The 25806-nt window shown below is 40.3% G+C and overlaps 1 protein-coding gene across 1 annotated transcript; it reads left to right on the forward strand.

Moving 5' to 3' along the window:
• The first annotated feature begins 12009 nt into the window (after nucleotides 1–12009).
• Nucleotides 12010–12357, forward strand: LOC119804088 (60S ribosomal protein L30-like). Its single transcript, XM_038315619.1, has one exon. The coding sequence runs from the start codon at nucleotides 12010–12012 to the stop codon at nucleotides 12355–12357; it is 348 nt and encodes a 115-aa protein (XP_038171547.1).
• The last annotated feature ends 13449 nt before the right edge of the window (nucleotides 12358–25806 follow it).

Here is a 25806-nt window from a genome sequence, read left to right on the forward strand (position 1 = left end):
AGCTTGTTCTAGAGGATCAGAATAAAGTCCTTCACCCATAATTTGATCTAGGGTGATGTCAACTCCCTTTGATCTTTCCTGCTGTTCTAAAAGCCTGGCCTCTTGTCTAAACATGCACTTCCAGCTCAACTGATGACCGTTCTCTAACACAGCTGAGACTAGGTCCAACCAGTCCCTAGGGGTTGGGTTAATTGTAAGGGACCAAGACTTTAGCATCTCCTTAACAAAGGAGCTATGCATCCCAAAATTCATAACAGCTTGTTTAATTTCTTTCAGATCATTCATACGGATAGGTTCCCATGTATATTCCTTGGTGATCTTAGGGTTTTTAGAACCAGTCACCTTTTCTGTAGTTATCACTGGGAAAATAGGTAGAGTTCTATTGAAGCTATCCCGGAGAGTTCTATTCGATGGGGTTGGGACTTTCTTTTGTACTATTTGCTCCTGTTCATGAAAGTCCATAATTTCCTCGATCTTTTCAAATCTATTTACCATTGCCTTCTGCAATGCCTCAATCTCTTGTCCAGTATTATGTTCCAAGGCTTTCATAGAGGATTCAAGGGTATGAAGTTTGTCCAATACCGATAACGTTTCATCCTTGGACAGAATTTTCATGGCATGAATGGTGCCATCTTGTATTGAAATTCTGTCCAGCAATCTTTCATAGCTCTTTGATAAAGTCTTGTTAATACATTTAACGGTTCGAATCTCCTCAGATAATGTTTCAGTTCCTACTGACAGGGATTGTAACTTATGATTCAGATCCGTTGTTCCTGACTCCATACCTTGCATTTTTCTCTCAAGTGATAAAGCCATCTCAGAGAGAGATCTGTTATTCCTTTCCTCATGAAATTCAAACTTCTCCTCGAAAGTTCCAAATTTCTCAAGTAACAAAGCCATCTCAGAGGAAAGTCTATTATCCCTTTCCTTGAGAGCTGCAACCATCTTTTCAAGCTGTTTATTAGTGTTTTCCAAACCAGTTATGTCCTTGTTTAGTTTTTTAGCTCCTGCCTGTAAGGACTCTATCTCCTTTTTATTTTCCAACCACGTTGTAATGAAACAAACAAAAATAAAGAAGATACCAAGCCCTGTAAATATCCAGCCAAGGGAAACCACATCTGTATCGCTCAAAAATTCAGTCATCGTGTAGTTGAACAAATTATAGAATCCGTTAATAGTGATATTGTCAGACATTGTTAATCCAAACGGTTGATTTTTAATCAAATGAAAAATTACCTGTAATTACCGTTGTCTGCCACTAGATGGCGTAGGGCCCCGAGTTTCACGTGTTTTGGGAAACCAAAGATGGCGTCCTGCGCAGAGCACAGTAGCTGGGGAAGTGGCGGGGCGGGGCTTCGGTTCCCTGCAAGAACTTCACAAACGATTTGGCGGGCGACTTGGCGCCCTGAGGTGGGGGAGGGGGAGTGGTCGCGCACGGGCGTGCGCTCGGCTCTCAATAGCGCGGGGGGGGGGGGGCGCTGAGCCGAGGGAAGCTGAGGGAATAATAATAAAAAAAAATGCGTTCTCCGGCTCAATCAGCTTAAATTTGAATCGGCTCCGCCCGCCTGTGAATTTTGAGCAGGAATCTGCCGACCGCAGCAGACTGTGGGATACGAGTGGTTTCAGGTGGCTTGGCGGGCCAGAGCAAGCCGCGGTTTCGTCTGGGAGGGAGGGGGGAGCGCGCCCGGCCGGGCCGCGGGGCCGAAGCGAGTCGCGGTTTGTCCCACGTAAGGTTTTTAAGTGGATGTAGCCACGTTGGGCGCCAGATGAAGCGGCGAAGATTGGAAATAACCAAAAATAGTCCTTTTATAATTACTCAATTTTAATACAAGGGGAGACAAGGGAACTTACAGAACCAAGGGTCCAGCGAAGCCGAAGGTGAGCGCGCACGGGGCAGCGCAAACGAACGGGCCACCTTCCGGCTCCCCAATCCTATTTAAGGGGAATGCTACCCCGCTGGAGCAGCCACGCCCCTGAACGCAGGGATTGGGCCAGCTGCCCCAACACTGAGCCATCTCTCCAGCCCCTGTAACTACTAATTCTAAAAATAAGTCTTCTTCTTCCTTCCCATCCATTAATTTGTGTTTAAGTTTCTGTCAAGTAAGTTAAAATTAAGTTTTTGAATTCTGCAAATACTGCACATATTTTGCTCCTTTATCCTTTGAACTTTACTACATATAACATTTTCTTTATCTGTTCTTTGTTTGAGGAGCATCTAGGTTGTATACAGGTTTGGGCTTTTACTAATAATGCTGCTATGAACATAGTTGAACAAACATTCGTGTAGAATTATTTAGTTGTGCATCTTTTATGTATATGCCCAAGAGTGTATTTCTTTGTCCTGAGGTAGGTTGATTCCCAATTATCTGATAAACTGCAATAATTTGCAGAGTGTTTGTACAAGTTTGCATTCCCACTAGCAATGGATGAGTGTTCCCCTTTCTCAACATCCTCTCCAGCCTCAGCAATCATTGATGTTTTTGATCTAAGCCATTCTGACTGGTGTGAGATGGTATTGCAGAGTCATTTTGATTTGCAGGGTGTGGTGCAGTAGGATTGCTGGAATCTGGTAGTGACACATTGCTCTGTCTGTTGTTTATTGTGTTCTTTCCTTTTGTCCTAGAATTTGGGCTGTGATTGTGGTTTAAGTGTCAGTCTCTCAGATTGCCTTTGTTGGGTGGGTGTTTGCTTCCCTGATTTCTGTTTGATCTCTGGTAATCTAGTCTGTGTGGCATATGGTAATTTAGTCTGTGTGGCATATGGTTGAACTGAGGTTCTTTTTTTAACATCTTTTGGCACTTTATTTTTTTAAACAAAACAAACTATCTCTTTCCTTTATACATACCAACCAAAATTGCTTTTCTCTCTCTTCCACTCATTGCCTCCACATACCCTCCCACCCCGCTATCCAGTTTTCAGAGAGGGTGAGGCACACTGATTTTGGGAAATTCCACAGCCCTTCCTATTGTATCTAGCCTGAGCAAGGTATTATCCAAAAAGACTAGGTTCCCAAAAAGCCAGTACATGCAGTAAACCAATTTTGGGACTGAAAGTCTTGCAGTATGTGTAGTCTATATTATAGAATGGAGTATATACCTAAGGAGGTTAGGACTGCAAACAGAAAAGAGGGGAAACTTGGGGAAAGCGTTGCGGGTGTAGGGAAGATTTGGGGAGGTCTGTGGGCTGGTGGCTTACATGGAATTCTGACAGATAGTTTGTCCTATGAGCCAGGGGTTTCTACCCAAGTTGGAAGCTACAATACAGACATGATGAGGGAAGTGGGTTTTTGGTTTAGTATTGAGAGTTTTTTTTTCCTTTCTTTTTTTTGTTTTGTTTCCAGTTTATTTATTTTTTATTAAAAATTGCCATCTCCTCCCCTCCTCCTCCCCCTTCCCTCCCCTCCCCTCCACCCATACCCCCACTCCCTCCCTCTCCAGGCCAAAGAGCCATCAGGGTTCTCTACACTATGTTGAGTCCAAGGTCCTCCCAACTCCCTCCAGGTCCAGGAAGGTGAGCAACCAAACTGACAAGGCTCACACAGAGCCCGTCCATGTCGTAGAGACCAAGCTCATCGCCATTGTCCTTGCTCCTCAGTCAGCCTCCACCATCAGCCACTTTCAGAAAGTCCGATTTGGTCGCATGTTCCATCAGTCCCATTCCAAGTGGACTTGGTGGTCTCCCATTAGTTCTGTCCTGCCGTCTCAGTGGGTGAATGCATCCCTCATGGTTCTGCGTATTGAGAGTTTTTGAAATAATGGAGGAAGTCTATGTAAATTTTTGATGGTTGCCATGGCCGCTGGTCCAGCATGTGGTCTTTTCCTCAGTTTATCTACTTATTCTTCTTGTGGTGTGTCCTGTACTTGAGCAGAGGCTTTCCACCCAATGTGTAGGTTGTGGTAACTGTAGGGTTGGTTGGGGATTGTGTCTGGGAATGTAGTGAGTGTGTTAGTTCATAGACTGGTGGACTGCGTACTTGCTCTTCTGGCTGGGATGATGTGCACATGAGCAAGGATTTTCTGCTTGAAATTGGGGTTGAAGCACAACTATATTCCTTTTTCTGAATGGGAGTTTATCCTATGCCATTGCCTGTTGGAAATCCTCCATTTGTTACATGGAATTGCAAGATGTGTCAGACAAGAGGTTGGTTTGAATTTTAGAAGAATTTTTAGGTATTTGTGCTATATGGGTTATTACAAATTATGAAGATCAAAGAACTCAGACTAAATGAATTTTCATTTTTTTCTTTTCTCTTTTATTTATTCTTCTCTCATACAATACATGTTGACTGCACCTTCCACTTCATTCTCTCCTTTCAGATTCCCCCACTCCTTATTCCTCCATGCCCATTGCTTTTTTTCCATCTGTCATAAAATAGAAAGCATCCAAGGGATATCAAAGAAACCCTTCATAAAAAGCTTCAAGAAAACTAGGAAAAATTCCCTTATGAAAACTGGACAAAGCAAATGAATAGGAAGGAAAAGGTCACAAAAAATGGTAAGAGTAAGAGATATCAAAAGTTCTACAGTTAGTAATCACACAAACACCCCAAGCTAACAACCAAAGCATGCGTGCACAGGGCATGCACAGAGCTGTTCATGTGCCATGACTGTCACTTCATTTTGTCTGAGACCCTATGAGACTTGTTTTGTTGATTTTGTAGCTTTGGTTTTCCTGGGTTCCTCAACCCCTCAGATCCTACATTTTTTTACCCCTTCCTTCCACGGGATTCCAAGAACGAAAGGTAATGTTTGGATAGGGATCTCTGCCTACGCTACCATCAGCTGCTAGATGAATTCTCTCTGGTGACATTTGTGCTGAGAATCAATCTATGATTTTAGATATGAATCATTCCATTTCTATTTTTCTTGTTTAGTTGAATTTGGTTCTATCCTAATTCGGGAAGCCATCAAGTTCTGGTTCCTGACCATCCTGGCAGTATCAGACATTGGCGTCCTCTCACAGCCTGAACTAAAAGTTAGACCAGTCATTGGTTGTTCACTTCACAAACTCTGAGGCACCTTTTCCCCAGTGTATCTTGCTAGCAGAACAAGTGTAGTTCTAAGTTTAGTGATTGACTTTGTGTCCCAATCCCACCACTGGGAGCCTTATGTATTTACAGAATAAGGCTGGTCCAGCCTCTGTATTCCTCACTACTAGGAATCTTCAATAGTGTCTTTCTTGTAGTTCTGGAAGTTTGCAGTGTACTGTTTCCACATCTCCTGCAAACAGCTCCATTATTCCTGTCATCTCTCCCTCCTATTCTTCATCTCTGTCCCGTGCTTACTTGATCTATCCTGTTCCCATCCCCTCCTGCCTCCAGTGCACCCACAAAATCTATTGTTATGTCTTCCCAGAGAAATCCATGCATGTCCCTCAGAGCTGTGCTTGTTACTTAGCCTTTCTGCATGTATGGATTGTACTGTGATTGACTGTGATTACTATGGTTGTACTTTACTTAACTGCTCATATCCACTTATAACTGAGTATATCATGTTGGTTTATGTGCTTCTGGGTTGCCTAACTCAGGATAAAAAATAGTCATGCAACTAGACAGCAACTGAATAATTCAAATATGGTGTGGTACACATCTAAATGGAATTCTCAGTAGAGGAATCTAAAATAGATAGGAGACATTTTAAAATATGTTCAGTATCATTAGCCATTAGGAGATTTCATCATAAACCTAACAAAGGATAAGTTCAACAACACAAGTGACAGCTAATGTTCCAAGGATTTGGAGCAAGGGGACTCATTGCTCTTGCAGTGCAAACTTGTCCAGCCACTGTGGAAATCAATATGCAATCCTCAGGACATTGGGAGTCACTCTACCCCAAGACCTAGGTATACCACTCTGTGCACATTCCCAAAACATGCTCTTCCATCCTACCATGTGGATGGTACTTGCTCGACTCTGCTCATAATAGCCAAAAACTGCTGTATCTGTGAGAGATTGTGTTGATTGATGATTGATATAGGAAGCCCCTAAGAAGGTGAACCTGTGCTGGGATATGGAGCATTCTGAGCATGAGGTAGTGACTAGACAAGAGAGCAAGGCTGTAAATAGGCTTTGGAAATGTGTTTTGCCTTCAATTGTTAGCTTGCAGTTTTTCCTACACTTCCAAAATGATTGAGTGTGATTTGACACTATCAATGAAATAATTCCATTTACTGCCCAAGATGCTTTCAGTTTGAGGATTTAATCACAATAACCTAAAAGGCAGCACAAATAATTACAACACAAAAGTTGATTTTGTTTGTCAGTAGAATATAGGAATGATAAGAATGTGGAAGATATCAAGATTTTTTTTATTTTTCCATTCAATTATTTACAGTTCCTTCCCTCCTCCCAATCCCCTCCCACACCCCCACACCATTTCTTCCCTCTCCCACCCTGCTTGAGAGAGGGCAGGGAACCCTGTCCTTTGAGAAGTCCAAGGCCCTCCCACCTATATCCAGGCCTAGGGACCTATGCATTCATGTAGACTAGGGTCCCAACAAGCCAGAAAAATGTGGTAAAAACAAGTCCCAGTGCCTTTTTCAATGGCTTCTCAGTCAGCCCTTATTGTCAGCCACAGTCAGAGTGTCCAGTTTGATCACATGCTCATTCAGTCCAGCTGGATTTGGTGAGCTCTTAGTAGAACAGAAAGTGTGAAATATATATGCATTAGAGTATATGCAGTGGGAAAAAACAATGACATCTTGAATTTTGCAAGCAAATGGATGCAAATAGAAAACACTATCCTGAGTGAGATAACCAAGACCCAAAAAGATGAATATGGTATGTACTCACTCATTTGTGGACTCTAGCTATAAACCAAGGTCATTAAGCCTATAGTTCACAAGCCCAGAAAAGCCAAATAACAAGGTGAACCCAAAGAGAACATTTATACATCCTCCTAGAAATTGGAAGCAAACAAGATTGCAGGGCAAAAGTTGTGAGCACGGGGGTGGGAGCAGGGGTGGGGATGAGACTGGGGGAAAGGGGCGAGGGGGAGAGAGAAGGGAGAAGGCAAGGACTGGCAAGAGCTTGTGGGAGTGGGAGGGTGGCGATGGAGGAATGGCGGATATATGAGCCTGGAAGAAGATATCTACATTAAGGAATCCATTTTAGGGTTGGCAAGAGACTGGGCTCTAGAGGGGAATCCCAGGTGTCCACGGGGATGTCCCCAGCTAAGGCCTTGAACAGCAGGGGAGAGGGTATCTGAACGGTCCTTGCCCCACTATCACGCTGATGATTATCTCGAATATCACCATAGAATCTTCATGTGGCTGTGGATAGAGATAGAGACAGAGACCCTCATCAGAGCAAGAGACTGAGCTCCCAAGGTACAGTTGAAAGGCAGAAGGAGGGAGAAGACAAGCAACGAAGTCAGTATCATGAGGGGTTGGTCCACCAACTGAGGAAGATATCAAGATTTTTATGTGACAAAAAAAATAGAAATGTGAACATAAGTTATAGAACCAGGAAAATGAAAACGTAATGGCAGAAAGTGGGTATTGAGATCATAGGATTTCAGTTGAAAATTAACTTGATAAGAAAAACCATGCCTGTGAAGAGGAGCCTCAGCCAATCACATTCAGTTTGGGGCATGTTCCCCTTGGGCCAAAAGAAACATAAAACATCTGCGTGCATTTGTTTTTCCTCTTTGTTTTCCTGTGCTCTGCTGGAACCCTGGGTTTGTAAGCTCCCCTTCCCCTTTTTAAAGCTGAATATTTTATATTAAAGCTAGTCTGGTTAATTCTATCAACCGCTTGCCAACAGTTTGGCGCTCTGTACATGGGGCTAGCAGCTTCCCCCCTTCCCCCCGCCTCCCCCGCAGGAGAACTCCCCTCTGCAGCTTCTGCACCGTGGGGATTTGGCGGGTTTTTTTTCGATTGAGAGAACATTTGAATTCTACGGGTCGACCTGCAGGCAGCTTTCCTGACCCGCTGGAGACAAGCAATTACTGCCTGGATTCCGGCGTTAGAGTTTTTGCAGCCACCGCTGAACGAGCGTGACCCCACTGCCATTTCAGCGCGCACCCAGTCGGCTTCGGGCTTCGGGCTGGAGCCACTACCACAGCTGCAGCCGGTGCTGCGGACTCGGTTTGGCACTCCTGCTGTCAAAGGCTGAGCAGCCTGCCCATAGTACCGTGGCTTACAAGCCGTTATTGCCCGTGCTGTGATCACTGAAGTAAGACGATGTGAGCAAACAAGCAGGGGAGCGAGTCAGCAAATGGACCGCAGGGCACGTGACTCAATCGGAGCATGCTCCCGTGGCCACTCTAGCCCCTCAGTAGGCACCCTCTCCTCCCAGCTGAAACCACACAGTGCATGGTCTGTGAGCTTATATTTTTCAGAATTCTTTTTTGGCTCTGACTTCCTAGCCACGTGGACTAAGGTGCACCCCGCCACCTACTGGCAGGCAATGGTCATTACAGTTAAAATTTCTTTTAATCAAAAATAAATAAATAAATAAATAAATAAATAAATTCAGATTTGATTGAACATGTCTGACAATATCACCATTGAAGGCTTCTGCAGCCTATTTAATTACACTATGGCTGATATTGCAGGATACATATGAGGCTCCCCTTGTTTGGATATTTATAGGGCTTGCCATTTTTCCCGTTTTTGATTTCTTCCTTATATGGTTTGATAATAGAGAAATGATAAAGTCCTTACAGAATGAATTCTTAGGGCAGAGGTTGAATGCTTAAGAAAGGGCACAACTGTTTTGCGTGACAACTTTCAGATGGTTGAGGTAATTTCAAAAACAATTCAGACTGACACCAACCTCCTCAAGAAAGAGTTTGAAGTTCTCAAGAAGGGAATAGATCTCTCTCTAATATGACTCTGTCAACTCAGCAAAATTTAGAAAAGGTACAGTCTGATATTAAGGAGAGATTTACTGCTGTGGAGGGGGAACAGCTGATTTGGATTGTAAACTTCAGTCCCTGTCTGTAGATGCTGAGACATTATCTGAGAGAATTAAAACTGCTGAATGTGTCGATCAGACTTGGTCAAAAGGATATGACAGATTGCCTGACAGAATTTCTATACAAGAAGGCACAATTCATGCCATGAAATTTCTATCCAAGGATGAGATATTATCTATTGGACAAACTTCATTCCTTAGACTCCTCCATGAAGGCCTTGGAGCATAATTCTGGACAGGAGATTCAGGCCTTGCGGAAGGCAATGATAAACAGATTTAAAAAGATTGAGGAAATTATACACTCTGATGAACAGGAGCAAATGGTAGAAAGGCAAAATTTAACTCCGTCAATGAGTAAAACTCTCCGGGATAATTTCCATAAAGTTCTACCTGCCTTTCCAGTAATAACATCAGAGAAGGTGACTGGTTCCAGAAACCCTAGGGACATCAAGGAACATGCATGGGAACCTGTCCATATGAATGACCTGAAAGAAATTAAACAAGCTGTTATGAATTTTGGGCTACATTTGTTTTTTGTTAGAGAGATGCTCAAAACTTGGTCTATAAGTTATAAGGCAACTCACCACAATTGTGTACCATTGGTATCAGATGTTCTCGATAGCCAATCACAATTTCATTGGAAATGCATGCTCAGACAAGAGGCTAGACTTTTAGAACAGCAGGAAAGAGAGAAGGGAATTAAGATTTCCCTAGATCAAATTCTAGGTGAAAGACTTTTCTCTGATTCTCTAGAACAAGCTAATTATGATGAACACACCTTATCCATATGTACTACAGCAGCCTTGACAAGGTTCAAGACCCAGGATAGAGAATGGAATCATATATCAGAGTTAAACAGGGTCAGAGAGAACCCTTTAGTGACTTTTTACAAAGACTAACTAAAGCTGTACAAATAGGGATATATGACCCAGAAGCAAGACATATAATAATTGAGTCTTTGGCTTATGAGAATGCCAATGAGGAGTGCAAAAGGATCCTGGGGCTTTTGAAGATCAGATCAGTGCCCTTGGATGAATGGGTCTTGCATATAATGAATGTTGCTACATTTGACTATGGCACTGAAGCATGGGTAGAAGAAGCAATTTCTAATGCTAAAAGAAGGTATCAAGTTACCAAATGTTTTAATTGTGGCAAAATGGGACATATGAAAATGAATTGTAGACAACATTTCCAGAAATAATAATAATAATAATTAATAATAATAATAATAATAATAATAATACCTCTTCTAGGAATAACAGAAATAGGAGGACTCAGGCTTCACGTTTATGTATGAGATGTGGGAAAGGCAGACATTGGACAAATGAGTGTAGGCCAACAAGAGATAGACAAGGCAACCTCTTCACATCGGGAAACACAATGGGGGGCCTCTCTCAGGCCCCCATGGCGAATGTGGTCCAGTGATTTCTGGTTACTGCAGAGAAACTGCCTCATCAGGAAAATTAGAAAGCCCCATGCCTGCTGTTAAATGCAAAAACGGCCTGAAAGATGAGTTATGTGTATTTTGGCAGACTTCTATAAATGAACAAAGACCAAATTTAAGAGTGTGTGTAAATGGCATTTTTATTACTGGCCTCCTGGACACAGGTGCAGATGTAAGTATCATTACTCCAGAATCTTGGCATCCATATTGGCCTCTTCAGGATGTAAATGTTCAGTTCCTGGGAATTGGAACCCTATCTCGAGTAAGGCAAAGTACGAGATGGGTTGAATGCATAGGGACAGAAGGACAAATAGGAAAACTAAGGCCATATGTAGCCAATATTGCAGTGAATTTATGGGGCCGTGACCTATTGCAGCAATGGAATACCCAAATTAAAATTCCTGCTACTTCTAGAGCCTATATTTCTGAGGAAAATATTAAAAGATATAACAGACCATGGAAACCAGCCGTTTGGGCTGTACAAGAACACAAAGCAATTGATGGCCCTTCAGAGATACCAACAGCCCTGCCTCTAAAATGGTTGACTGATAAATCAATATGGACAAAGCAATGGCCTTTAGCTGAGGAAAAGTTGCAGGCTTTAGAACAGCTGGTACAAGAGCAATTAGATGCTTGACATACAAAAGAATGTACCAGCCCATGGAATTCTGTCTTTGTTGTTAAGAAAACATCTGGTAAATGGAGAATGGTGATAGATCTCAGGGCCATCGACAAGGTTATTCAATGTATGGGCCCTCTGCAATCTGGAATTCCTTTGCCCTCTTTATGACCAAAAGGATGGCCTCTCATAGTTATTGATTTAAAGGATTGTTTCTTCACTATACCTTTACAAGAAAAAGACAGAGAATAGTTTGCCTGCACAGTGCCTACTTATAATAACTCTCAACCTACTAGGAGATACCAGTGGACCATCCTCCCACAGGGCATGTTGAACAGTCCTACCCTGTGCCAATATTTTGTAAATCAACCATTGGAAAATATGTGCAAGCAATTTCCCAAGTCTATAATTTATCGTTAAATGGATGGCATTCTGTTATCTGATTCAAACATGGATAGCTTGGAAAGACTTTTTGAAGAAGTAAAGACAGTTTTACCCAAATGGGGATTGCAGATTGTTCCTGAAAAAATTCAGAGAGGAGATTCTGTTAATTATCTAGGTTATAAAATAGGTTTGCAAAAAATTAAGACACAAAAGGCACAAATTAGGAGAGATCGGCTACAAACTCTTAAAGACTTTCAAAGGTTGATAGGAGACATTTCCAGCCTACGACCAGCTGTTAGGATAACACCTGATCTAATAATTCATTTAAACAAAACCTTGGATGGTTATAAAGACTTGAACAGTCCAAGAGATTAACAGCTGAAGCAGAAAAAAAACTGACAATGATTGAGGAAAAATTACAAGAGGCACATGTGGATAGGTTGAATCCAGAACTCAGTTGTATTCTCGTCATATTGCCTTCCCAAAATTTCTCCTATGGGAATTTTAATGCAGAGAGATATTATCTTAGAATGGATCTTTTTACCACATACACCAAGTAAAAAATTAAAAACTTTCTTTTCTCGCTCCCCGGCCATCTTGGCGGCTGGTCTTGGTTGGGGGCCGTCCCGCACTTAAGGCAGGAAGATGGTGGCTGCAAAGAAGACGAAAAAGTCTCTGAAGTCTATCAACTCTCGGCTCCAGATTGTTATGAAAAGTGGGAAGTACGTGCTGGGAAACAAACAGACTCTGAAGATGATCAGACAGGGCAAAGCAAAATTGGTGATCCTCGCCAGCAACTGCCCTGCCTTGAGGAAATCTAAAATAGAATACTATGCCATGTTGGCTAAAACTGGTGTCCATCACTACAGTGGTAATAACATTGAGTTGGGCACAGCGTGTGGAAAATACTACAGCATATGCACACTGGCCATCATTGACCCAGGTGATTCTGACATTATTAGAAGCATGCCAGAACAGACTGGTGAAAAGTAAACTAGGGAAGTTTTCCTTTAATAAAACTTTATGAGAGCTTTTAAAAAAAATTAAAAACTTATGTGGAAAAATCTCTGAATTAATTATAAAAGGCAAATTGAGACTTCATCAACTAGCAGGCATAGACCCAGCAGAAATTATAGTGCCTTTTACTGCTGATGAACTAAAAAAGTAATGTGAAGATAATGAACCATGGCAAAGAGCTTGTGCTAACTTTTTGGGAGAAATTAATAACAACTATCCAAAATGCAAGAGGCTTAACTTTATAAAGAGAACTTCGTGAATTCTTCCTCGAGTCATCCATGATGCTCCATTAACTGGAGCCCGCACATTTTATACTGATGCTAATAAATCAAGGAAGGCAGGTTACAAATCAGAAGACTTGATTAAGGTGGAACAAAGTCCTTATGATTCTGTCCAGAAGGCAGAATTATATGCCATTCTTATGGAGCTAAGGGATTTTAAAGAAGCTCTTAATATAGTTACTGACTCAACAATATGCGGAAAGAGTAATCTTACATATTGAAACTGCTGAATTTATACCTGATGATAAAGGCTTGTTTATCCAGGTAAAAGACATGATCAGGAACGTGCTTTGCCCTATGTATATAACACACATCCGATCCCATATGAGTCTGCCAGGTCCTCTAGCACAAGGTAATGCAGATATTGATAGATTATTGATTGGTAGTGTGCTGCAGGCTTCTGAATTTCATAAAAACATCATGTCAATAGCAAAGGCTTGAAGAAAGAATTTTACATGGCAACAAGCTAAGGAGATTGTAAAGAAATGCCCTACTTGGTCTTTCTATAACCAAACACCACTGCCTATATGTATGTATGTATGTATATATATATATATATATGTATATATATATGTGTGTGTGTGTGTGTGTGTGTATGTATGTGTGTATATATATATATATATATACAATAACTCACAAATGTTAATCATCCCATCAAACCAGTTAATCCTCCCCTTTTTTCCAATAAAAAACCTAATCCTATAAATACCTCCCCCATCCCCTTAATTCTATACCAACTCCTAAATGTCCAGAGTGTTGTCAAAAATGTGTACCATTTGAAACTGTCTTGTGCAGTTGGTACCAAAAAACAGGTCCAATTTTAGCACTATCGATATCATGACTATATACATACATATATACACATATATGTCTGTATATGTCTTTGTAGATAATGTTTACTTTTTCCGAAACAAACAACAAATTTTCCTTCAGTAATCTTTGAAGTTCACAGGATGAACATGGGACCTCACAACATCAACTCCACCTGGTTACTATGACGTCATGATATCGATAGTGCTTTTCCTAGACAGGGTTTCCCAGTGTAACAGTCCTACCTGTCATGGAACTAGCTCTTGTAGACCAGGCTGGCCTCAAACTTAGAGGGATTCACCTGCTTCTGCCTCCCCAGTGCTGGGGTTAAAGGCATGTGTTCCCATCATCCAGACATTTGTGTATTATTTTAGATCCAAAATTTTTCTTTTTCTGCCTATGCTCTACAAATTTAGTAATGCCAAATTAAATTGTAATGGGCTAATGTCTTTAATGGAATATTGAAGCTGTTCAATGGTTATCACTGATGACTCATTTTGGTGTGCAATAAAAATAACCACGTAGGGCAGAAATAAATGAAAATAAAAAGGTAGCTTCAAAGAGCATTTATGTATTAATACACAGGAATTTTCAAAGAGTTTATTATCATCACAGAAAAGCCATTACTGTGCAGTGGAAGTTTATCAAGGTGCCCTAAGGGTAAGACTCCATACACATAAACCTTTATTTAGGGATGGTTAAGCAAATTGATTCATAGACACAGGAAGCTACATCATTCAAAACCTTCTGCACTTGTGGTCCAAGCTCATTAGTGTTCTTTGCATTAAAAAAAACCTACTTCTCAGCATCACCAGTAATGTGTTGGTCTTGGGAACATGAAAGAAACAAAATTTAAGATCATGGCTTTTTAGCTTATGGTTACAGTTTACCATTGTTTCAAGCATCTGTGTTTGGCAGAGTCAGAAGCCCAATGAGGAGAGAGTGAGAGTTCATTGCACGAAGCAGTGAGGATTAAAGCTGGGTGTTGTTGGTTGTTTCTTTTCCTCTCTTCTTCCTTTAGGGTCTGCCGCCCAGTTCTCAATTAAATTTCATACATGGAGGCTTATTTTTTTCTTATAAATGTTTGACTTTGGCTTGTTTCAAGGCAGGTTGTTTTTAACTTAATTGTTCTCTCCACATTTCCCTCTGGCCTTTATCTTTATTCTGAATTCCTCTCCATGGCTTGCTGTGGAGCTGGATTGAAGGCTCCTGTTGTTCTCTCCTTTTGTTGCCTCTTTTTTCTTTTTTCCTCCCAGATTTTCCCTCCCATTTATTCTTTTCCTGGCAGCACTGCCTGTCCTTTCTTGTCATGTGCCAGGTCATTCAAATATTTTTTATACCAACCAGTTTTTTAGAAAGGCAAAGTATCACAGCTTCACAGAGCAATGCAGCAATTTTTTGCATCATTAAAACAAATGTTCCACAGCATAAACAAAAATAACACATTTATAAATGTGATTTCACAGAACAGTGGGTTCCATTTTGAGCCCAAAGATGTTAAGACACCTAAGTTTTGACACAACTTCCATGGAGACCTAGCTGCTTTTAGTGAGTGGAAGTTACCAAAGAGAGAAATGCATGAGAAATTGCAAGAATAGGGCCATTTAAGTCATTTGAAACTGAAGCCCATACATCTGACAAGAGAGCTACAGGATTTGATGTTTGTCTTGCTCTGCTTCAGTCTTGCCTTGGTTCAATCTTCCCTTACTGTGTTTTTATTTTTCTCTTTTGGAATATCAATGGGATTTTGTGTCACTGATGTTAGAAGGAGGTGACGTGTTTTCAGGTTTTATAAGATGTTGCTGTGAACAGATTATCTTGAGTGCCAGAGGAGACATTACACATTTGGACAGTGTAGGGACCATTGCAGATGAGGATCATTAAAGGTCTATCCTTGAAATGACAAAATGCAATTTTTCCATTGTTGACCATGAACCAATAGTGGCTGGGGTCAGAATGAACTTGATTGAAAGAACAACCTCCCAGAAAAGATCATGTATTTGAACAAGATTCTCTCCTTGGTGGCTTTCTTTCAAATTCCTGTGAATCTTTAGTAGGAGAAGCCTGTCTAGTTGAAATTCCTTATTGTATGTAATGAGTCTCAATACCATGAACTAATTACCTAACATTTATATCTACTGTTTTGTGTTTGACATTAATCAGCCAACTTCCTACTTATACTGAAATGTTTTTGCTATCATTATAGGCTTGATCTCTACATTCTATATCTTACCTATATTCTATAGGTAAAAATGAGATATAACAGAAGCAGTTGCTATTAAGGAGTTTGGCAACCTGCTATTTTAATTGTTTTGTTTCTTTATCTAAGTAGCCCTTACCGTGTGGCTCCAAATTCCTGAAAGTAAAGGGGAGCATCATTTCTGGCTCTATACATTTTTTATATTATTGGGTGATAGCCATGGAATATAGGTTTTATGTGTCATGTATATGCTGCTGTGCTGAGCTTCACGCATACCTTGAATTTTAAATTTTGAAAGAGGGTATCAATCTGCCTCCCAGGATGCCAATTATTTATGAGATTAATACTGCCTGAGCATTCTGAGTCAGTTAATTGCAGGTGCATGAACTTCCTCTGGCTTTTTATGCTTGATTTGGTTTTTTAAAAATCAATATGACTTTTTTATGTCTCCATGGCTATTCATTACCTGGGTACCTTGTCATCAAAATAATCTAAAGATCTCAGAATTCCTGATCATAGAACAATGGAAAGTTGTGATCCCCATGTAAGTACTGGAAAGTGTGTCCACCTCCATTCAAAACCAGCAAGAACTCTGAATTACTCTGTCCTTTTTCCAGCTCTGTGTTGATTATGACCAACATTTATATTTCTAGTGCTTTTATCTGTCTATTTTAACTGCTTAATACATGAAGTTCCTTTCTACAAAATGTTATTGGACTTACAGTTTAAATTATGGCACTTCAGATATCTGGAAAATGAATACAGAACTGGAGTGAATGGAAAATTATTTGTAGGAACTTCAATAAAAGCTTTTCAGTTCTTTCTATCCCATTTGTTTGTTTCACTGATTTTTACAATGGAAACAGTGTCTTAATGTGTACTTCCACCTGTCCTGGACCTGACTGCATAGACCTGACTGGTATTCAACTGAGAGACAAATATACCCACCTCTGTTTTCTGAGTGTTGTGGTTAAAGGCACAATACAACAATACACCGAGGGTGTCCATATTATTTTTTGTGTGGCCACTAACTCTTCATACAATCTTCTCATGCAAACTATACACTGTTGATCTTTTTTGTTGTTTCTTCCTCTCAACAGACATTGCTCTTATGAGGTGGTATCCCATACAAAAGGTACAGAAAGAACAGAGTTCACTCTGCTTTTCAATTTCCCTCTAAAGTGACTGTCTATGTCATGGAATAAGAGTATAAGGAACACCAGAATCATATGACTATACTGTCAAAGAAGAATGCATTTTCAGCTTTGTCACTGTTATACTTTCCATTTTACACATGTGTGGTATATTTTAGAAGGCAGTGACCTATGATGGTGTGTATATCAACTTCACTCGGGAAGAGTGGGATTTGCTGAATCCTTCCCAGAAGACTCTGTATAAAGATGTAATGCTGGAAACCTACAGGAACCTCGTTTCTATAGGTAAAAATGAATTTTCTTCACGTTTCAAAATATGGAAACAACTTTTCTTCAGCTAAGGATGTTGTTCTGCAATTAGATTTAGAAAGAAGAATGAGGTAAATACAGCAGTCATAATTCTTAGGTACACTTAAGATAATAAGCTAAATATTGCACATTGTTAAATGATATAACAAATATTCTGGTCCTGTATTTTAGGATACATTGGGGGAGACCATAACACTGAAGAACATTGTCAGTGTTCTAGAAGATAAGCAAGGTAATTTTCATGTGCAAGTTGATAACAGTGTGCCTCTGATGAGATTGCACTTTGTCCTAGAAGTTTTAAATAAAAGCAGCAATGCAAATAAGCACAGCTTTAAGTGCATAGATGGTTATTAAATCCTCACAAATCCATATACCTCAATTTCATGTATGTGAATTATTCTTCCTTTCCTATGTATATTATACACTACCCTTGATATAAGCTTATGAGCATAGGGATATGGAAAGATTTAACATACCTTTTCTTAAGAACAAAAAGAAGATAGGCAGTAGTCCATGTAGAGTATACTTCTTGAATCTGATTCAAGTATACAATACTGATGGTTTTCTACAATCATTATTAATATATAAACATTAGAAAAAATGCCCCATGATTTCTAGGTCTTTGCAAATACTTCTGAATGTCCTAGTTCACTTACCAAATGCAATATGATTCACAGTATAGTAATATTTATGAATGCAGTAAAGTTGGTAAAGCTCTCAGTGTATTCAGATGTCTTCAAAAATGTGAATAATATCATATATAAATATTTTTGTAAATGTGAAAAGGTAAACCATAAAACAAAGGAATTTATCATCATACTTATTTTCCTAGATGCAAACTGACCCCTAATTAAAAAGCAAACATGATTTTAAACAGAGTTATGAAAACTTAATAATTAATTCCTTTTCAGAATTGGAACAAGTTATAAAATTAATTCATACAGATATAAGGTTCAACAGTGTATTGAATGTGGTAAAGTTTTTAAATCTGCCAATTATCCTTGCAGGATTGAAAGAAACCAAAATGGTGAGAAGAAACTTTCAGTGTATACTCACTGTGGTAAAGCCTTGTCTGATGACAGTCACTTTCTACGGAATGAAAAAACACATACTGGAGAAAAACGGTCTAAAATTAAGCATTGTGGTAAAGCCTTTGCTTATCACAGTTATATTCAACTGCTTAAAAGAAAACACACTGGGAAAAAAACCTATGAATATAGTCAAGACGATAAAGACTTTGTTCTTTAAGAAACTCTTCAAAGTCATAAAAGAACACACACTGGAGAGAAACCCTATGAATGTAATCAGTGTAGTAAGGCCTTTGCACATCTCAGTTGTCTTCGGATACATAAAAGAACACATACTGGAGAGAAACCCTATGAATGTAATCAGTGTGGCAAGGCCGTTGCAAGTCACAGTCGTCTTCAATTGCTTAAAAAACACATTATAGAGAGAAACCCTATGGTCATAATCATTTTGGTAAGGCCTTTGCAAAGCACAGTCATCTTCAATTGTACAAAAGATCACAAAGTAGAGAGAACCCCTATGAATGTAGTCAGTGTAGTTAGGCCTTTGGAGACCACTGTACTCTTTGAGGTAATAAAAGAACACACTTTTATTGTTTAGTTAGGGAAACTTTATGAATGTATATCAGTGTAAGAAAGAATTTTCACATCTTATTCATTTTCAAATGCATAAAAGAACACAGACTGGAGTGATAACGGTAAATGGAATCTGGTAAATCCTTTGGCACAATCATCTGCAAATACATAAAATAAACCATCTTGCAGAAATGCTCTATGAAATTAATATGTGTATTCTTCAAACCATGAGAAAAATCATACTATAATGAAACTCTATAAGTGAATTTAGTGTTTTAATGTTTTGTACTTCATACAGGATTAAGACTTTTGTGTGTAATCTGATAAAGCTTATACATATTACCATAATCATTTGGACAAGTGGAAGAAACTGAGGGCTTATTATATCTGATCTTTTAAAGATCTTAAGCCAACACACATACGGTTAACCAACAGCAGTTATTGTGTAGAAAAATGGATAGTGTAAAAATCTGTTCAAGCACTATGATATCTCTTTTTATTTTGTTTGAACCAGCAAACTAATGGACAAAACCCTTTTTGGAGCCTTAGGAGTAGGAGAAAGGGCTAGTTAAAGAAACATACCTCAGACCTGAAAGCAGAGCCAAAATGGAAAGCACTTTTTCTCTGAATCTAGAACTAGTTAAAGAAACACCTTCTCCCTGAAAACAGCCCGAATGTTACAAAGTGCCAGTGAAAGAAACACACTCTCAAAACACAACCAAATAAAAAAGCCCCACACTCTACCCTTCTCCACGTGAGCACAAAAGTAACCAATCCTTCAGTATGAAATCCAGCCCATCTCTGATCTTGTTCAGGATTGGGGATTAAAATCTAACAAATTCCCTCCTTCAAAATCTCCTTTGATGCCCCCTGGTCCTAAGAAGACCTATATGAGCCATATGCACATTCAGTATGCAGCTGCCCCATTCCACACTGGCAGGGGTATTTATACTCCTGGTTTCTTCCCTCTCAAAAAAAAAATCTCTAGATTGGAGATTTGGGTGAAGACATTCTTTTACTGGAATGCTTCAAAAACTCCTTGAGTTGTGCCGACATACAATTGTTACTTCCGTTTGGAAACCCTTATGAGAATTGAGCTCATCCCAGATGTGATGGATCACTTTCAACTTCTCTGGCCACAATCAAAGATTTTTTGTTTCACATTCTTGCAGTTCTTTACCTGCAAGCAAACAATTCTTTGCTGCTGTCCCATTTGCATGAGCATGTCTCTCTGTAGGATCTGTGCCCACGTGACCATGTACATGCACCCCTGCCCTCTGCAGGAGCTGCTGGCAGGCTGTGGTCCAGAGAATAATGAAGGAAGGTGGTCAGTGTCATGCCTCTCCTTAGAGAAGCTTTTCTTTTGGGACCCAAATTTCTGGAACTGATCCAAGAAAAATTCATAGGAGGCTAAAGGCAGAGGTGCCTGCCTCATCTCTTTCAGGATAAAAAACAAGGTGAATAAGACAAAAATGTACAGTAATGACAGACAAGCAGGTACTGGTACCACTTAACATTTTTAGAAACATAATCACATAAAACAGCAACGTAGTAACAGTCAAAACACAGACCAAGAAAACAAGCACTCATTCATTCACACATACCTTTTTAAAGCTCTAGATTCTTACTTCATTCTGTAGGAACCAGGAGCACACATCTAATATACATTTCAAAAACTGAAGCAATTGTTGTCTTTCCTTAGTACCCCTGACCTTTAAAATATGTATAAGTAATGTATAAACACGTGTTTGCTATTTTTCTGGCTTTTTAAAAATTATATACAAGTGACTTCTTATTTTACTTTTACTTATTTACAATTATACTCGAGTTACTTCTTACTTGTTTTATTCTGCTGCACTGCTAACCTCTTTTTTTATATTTACACCATGCAATTGCTGATACTCCCAGGATATCCTTAATGCACCTCAGAGCACCCTTGGAATTTGCGGTGTCCCTATGAAGAAGCCCCTCTCCAGAAAGCTGCACAGCTGGATGTCACCTGTAGGAGCTGCTCCTACAAGGTCAGCTAGGGTTCCTGGATAGTGGATCCTCGAGGCCAAAGAAAGTCGGAAGAAACAGAAGACAGGATAGAATCAAGAGGTGTTTCCAGTCATGCTGAAGCAGCCAAACAGCCCAGGGTTTCTTTCAGAACTTCTTTAAATACAAAAGCAGTCAGTATCTGACGAAAGGTCATTTCTGTCCTTGAGTTAGCAGCCTCCTCTCCACATTTATGTGAACCCAATCCCAATTTTCCATATCCATTTAATTCTCATCTGAGGGAAACCAAGGATTATATTCCTTGGTAGGTTCAAGACACATCTCTAAGTCTGATACCTGGGTGCCATGACTTTCCAGCAAATGCTTAGGCATAGACAGAAACAGAGAAAAGTTATCTTGTCCCATTACCCTGTAATTACTTTTCTTATTATCTGATACTCCTGACATTCTCTCAGGGTCTCTGTTTCAGGCACCAATAGTTGGTGTCCCTTCCCCAACTACCTCAGTTATGGATGACCCTGGATAGAACCACAGAAATCAGAACACAAGGGATGCAGGGTAAAAGATACAACTGCATACTTTATTGCAAAGCCAATGCTCTCTGATACTCAAATCACAATCCAAGCTAGGTTCTTATAATAATTGAAATAGTTACAGAAACTACCAAATTTGTTACAAATTATTTCAAGAGTTTTTTACCCTAGTTAATCTAAGCAAACAGCCTGTTGTTATGGAAATAGCTTTAGCTGTAATATAATATATAAAAACAATTCATCAAGAGAGAAACCACAACCTAATCATAGCAGGTGAACTATAGTGCACTTCTGTGTACTCAAGAACTGACTATTGTCAGGGCATTCTACTGATAGAGGAGGTATGCTTCCTCCTTACTTGGCCTGCCAAGCATGCCAGCAACAGTGCCACCTCAAGTCACCCCTGCACAGAGTTTCTATGAAGTTCAAAATAGCCCTCCACAGTGGAGTTGTGTTTCTGTATTAGCATAATCTTTGACTGGACCCACTGACCCTCTGATTTCTTTCTGTCCTTGAGTTGTTCTCATGCATATCTTTGTCACAGTCACTGGAATCTAACCACCACAGCTATTAATTGTAGATTTATCTCAAGTTTTTTTCTGTATTTTAAAAATTTTCATACATACACACCAAAGGAAAAAATGAAAGAGAGGAATTAAAAAAGAAAGAAAGAGAGAGTCAGCAAAACTGGAAGGAAACTAGGTAACTGGAAGAGTGGATAGGTAAGGAGAACCTTCAAATGTTGTAGCAATTAATAACATGATCAGTGAAGAGGCAGCTTGATTCAACTGAGATACTTAGAGTATTGTATACTTTCTCTACTCCAAAATTTAGCAATAATGTTAATACACTTAGTAAACAATGTATGACTCTATTCGCACATTGAAGTTACCCATATTTCCTCTTTCTGCATTTCTGTTATGACTGCCAAAATGATTGAAATGTGACTTTGATTGCACTTTTACTTGTGCCAGTTTGTTTTCCATTGTGCTATCAATCACAGTGTCCTTAGCAGCTTGAGGAGGAATGGACTTCAATTGCAACCTGTCAATGAGGAAGTCACAGCAGGAACTAAAGAAGAGGAATGTTGACTAGTGCTTTGCTTCTCGTTTCTTGCTTAGCCTGCCCAGGGGTGTCATAATGCATAGTGGTCTGGGTGATCCCACTTAAATCATTAATCACAAAACATTCCTTATAGGTCAGATCTGATAGAGACATTTCTCTGTTGAGATTCGCTATTTCCAGATGTCAATAAGTTATATCACAGTGGTGAAAAACTAAATGACACATTATTGGGCAGAACCACTTCTCACTTTTAGTGCTTCAAGCTGCGTTCTGATTCGGAGCAATCATAGATGAATCCAACACTGTCAGTGAAGTCAGAAAGCTGAAAATCCAGGACCAAGTCAAGGTGGACAAGAGAAGCCCAGGTGACTTCTGCTGTTGTGAATCAGTGACTGCCTTGCTGAAGATATGGTTTGATGCCTTTATATCAGGCATACACAATTTCCTGGACAACATATTAAAATGTCAATACTTTTGAACATGATAATCGAGTACACACTGTTCAAGGATCACAGCTACAAAGAATCACAGCTTTGAATCCTATAAAGGTGTGACTGTGCAGAAGGTAGACTAGTCCTCTCCAAAGTAACACTAGTTGAGCTTCTGAAAAAGTAGAAGGTAGATGAAAGCTAACACCCTCACTAGTGCCTTCTACTCATGGATGCAGAATCCTGTTCTACAACCTTTACTGAGCAACAAGCTTTTATTTATTTTTGGTAAGGTCAGGAAATCCCCTGGAATTCAAATCACATGAGGCTTCCTATTCCTATGAGAAACACTGATGACTGTTAGGGAGCTTGCTTATTAGCAGGACATCTGCATGATTATGAAAATCACCAAAAGCAATGTTTAATTACTGCCGCGCCACCACAGCAACTGTCGTTCTTCTGAGCGAGGGACGTTGGGATTAACATGCAACACAACTTCAGGTTCTGCAGACAAGCCATTTATTCCATTTTCTCACAAGTATATATAGCTCTCAGCAGGGGAGGCCAAACCAGCAAAAGCAGGAAGCTCATCACAGTAACTCAATGGCTTAGGGGTAAACATCCTTAGAAACATTGCTGAAAACTACAGATTGTTCCTGTTTTTGTTCCTGTTTTCCACCAACCTAAAGAGTGCAAAACAGATCAAGTGGGGTGCAAAGGCCTGTCCTCTAGGGACCCAACAATTCCCCCCTTTTTATTTTAAAAGCATGAGAGCCCCTGTCTTAAGACTCCCCCAGATAGAGACTCTTACCCATCTATGGGAGGCCTTAATCCCTGTCTTAGGCAAGCTCTCTATACCAGGACAGTTGCCCATCGTAGGGATCCCTTATGACTTATGCAGCATCTGCAGCCAGACTTGGGGCACTTCCTGGGTACCCGAAGAAAACCCGAGCGACACTTGTAAAGTGACAGTGTGCTGCTTGGAATTGCCGCATAGAGCGGCAGAGAATCCAAAAACAGATAACCCAATAGCAAGTGAGAGCCTTCCAGACAATTGCTGGACCCAGTCCTGAAGCTGGGCCATGGCATTCTACTGACTGGATCCAGACACAGCAGGGACCCACGTGCTATCAATACTAATAATATGATAAAGCTGTCTACAGGGTGAAATTCAAAAAGGAGGAATTCCAAGGGCCATCCAAATATGCATTCAACTGTTCAACCACATCAGAAGAATTTATAACATTAGCAGGTATAACATACAAGACACGTTGCAGGAGTCAAAGGGAATCTACCTGTTCTTACAAAAGCACAGTTTGTTGATTTAAATTTAAAAGTCCAAGTCCAGTATGAGAGTCCAGAGCACTCTGTATCTGTAGGGACTCGCTAACCCTTCCAGACAGCTGATCCACAGTCTCTGTAGTCACAGCTGTCTGTGAAATGGCAACTCCAACAATTGTAGCCGCAGTGGCAGCATCAGCAATAGCAGCAACAATTGCAGCTGTTCACCTGCTGTCGATAAAGGATAATCTCCCGATGTTCTTGAGATACCAGCACTGGCAGAGGAATCACAGCAGAAACTCGAATGATCAAAGCTCCATCAGAACCATCCCAGCAATTACTCAGCTTGCAGATCCTGGAAGAACTATTAAGAATATCGCCCCCCAAAGTGCCATTCCACAATACAAAGAAAAATGGGGCAGGAACACAAGCAAAGGATCAAATAGTCATTGCGTTCAGCATTATAACAAATCAGATTATTGAGCGATACATTCTCCTCATATAACTGTGGGGTGGAGATTAAAATTTCTATCAGCATCCCAACACCAAGGAGCAGGTTTGGTACCATAGGTATTATGCAATACTGACTGGCATTAAAAGTAGGGGGATTCACACCAGACTCACCATCACTCATAATTCTGTTGTTATTACCAGAGTCATCACCTGAAGCAGAAGGAGCATCGTGGTCTTCATCCTGGGTCACTGGCCTTACACACTGCTCTGGCACCCAAATTGGTTTATCAACTCCTGGAGGAAAAACACATACAGCCCCCCTCACCTTTGCCAACAAGGAGGTTGGTTCCATCCATCTTCCTGTTTGCAGACCTTTCCAACGAACCCATCCTAGGCTCTGAGCCCTAACTTGTGTATGGGTCTCCATAGGTGAGCACCCTTCAGCATCCATAGACAAAATATTTAAAATAAAGAGAATGGTGGATAATTGAGTTGCTGGGGAGAATATGAACCCCCCTTTCTATTTTATTTATTTATTTATTCCGTATACAATATTCTGTCTGCTTGTATGCCTGGAGGCCAGAAGAGGGCACCAGACCTCATTACAGATGGTTGTGAGCCACCATGTGGTTGCTGGGAATTGAACTCAGGACCTTTGGAAGAGCAGGCAATGCTCTTAACCACTGAGCCATCTCTCCAGCCCACCCCCTTTTATTTTTTGAAAATATTGCTTGAGGGTCTGATTGGCTCCTTCCACGATTGGTTGACCCATTGGGTTATATGGGATGCCTATTTTATGGGAAATTTCATAGAATGAACAAAAGGATGAAAATTTTTTGCTGATACATGCTGGGCCATTATCTGTCTTAATAACCTCAGGTTTGCCCATATAGGCAAATGCAGAAAGGCGGTGTGCAATGGCATCTTTTGCTCATTCTCCTTTGTAAGAATGCAAAAATTACTCCTGAAAAGGTGTCTACTGATACATGGACAAATTTAAGTTTCCCTGCGGCAGGTATGTAACATCTATCTGCCATAACTGATTTGGTTGTAATCCTCGTGGGTTAACTCCTAAATTGGGGCTGCTTTGGAAAGGATCACACTGAGGACAAGATGATGTAATGGCTTGTGCTACTTCTCGAGTGCATAGAGTATGATGGTGAAGGGAGTGCGCATTAAGGTGAAATTTATCATGTATTTCTTGGGCACGGTCAGAAGTGAAGCAAACACGTGTGCTTTTATCAGCTAAATCATTACTTGCTGACAATGGCCCAGGCAGCTGGGTATGAGTGCAGATATGTCTGACAAACAA

The sequence above is a fragment of the Arvicola amphibius genome, chromosome 18, assembly GCF_903992535.2.
Source record: "Arvicola amphibius chromosome 18, mArvAmp1.2, whole genome shotgun sequence".
Taxonomy (NCBI): Eukaryota; Metazoa; Chordata; class Mammalia; order Rodentia; family Cricetidae; genus Arvicola; species Arvicola amphibius.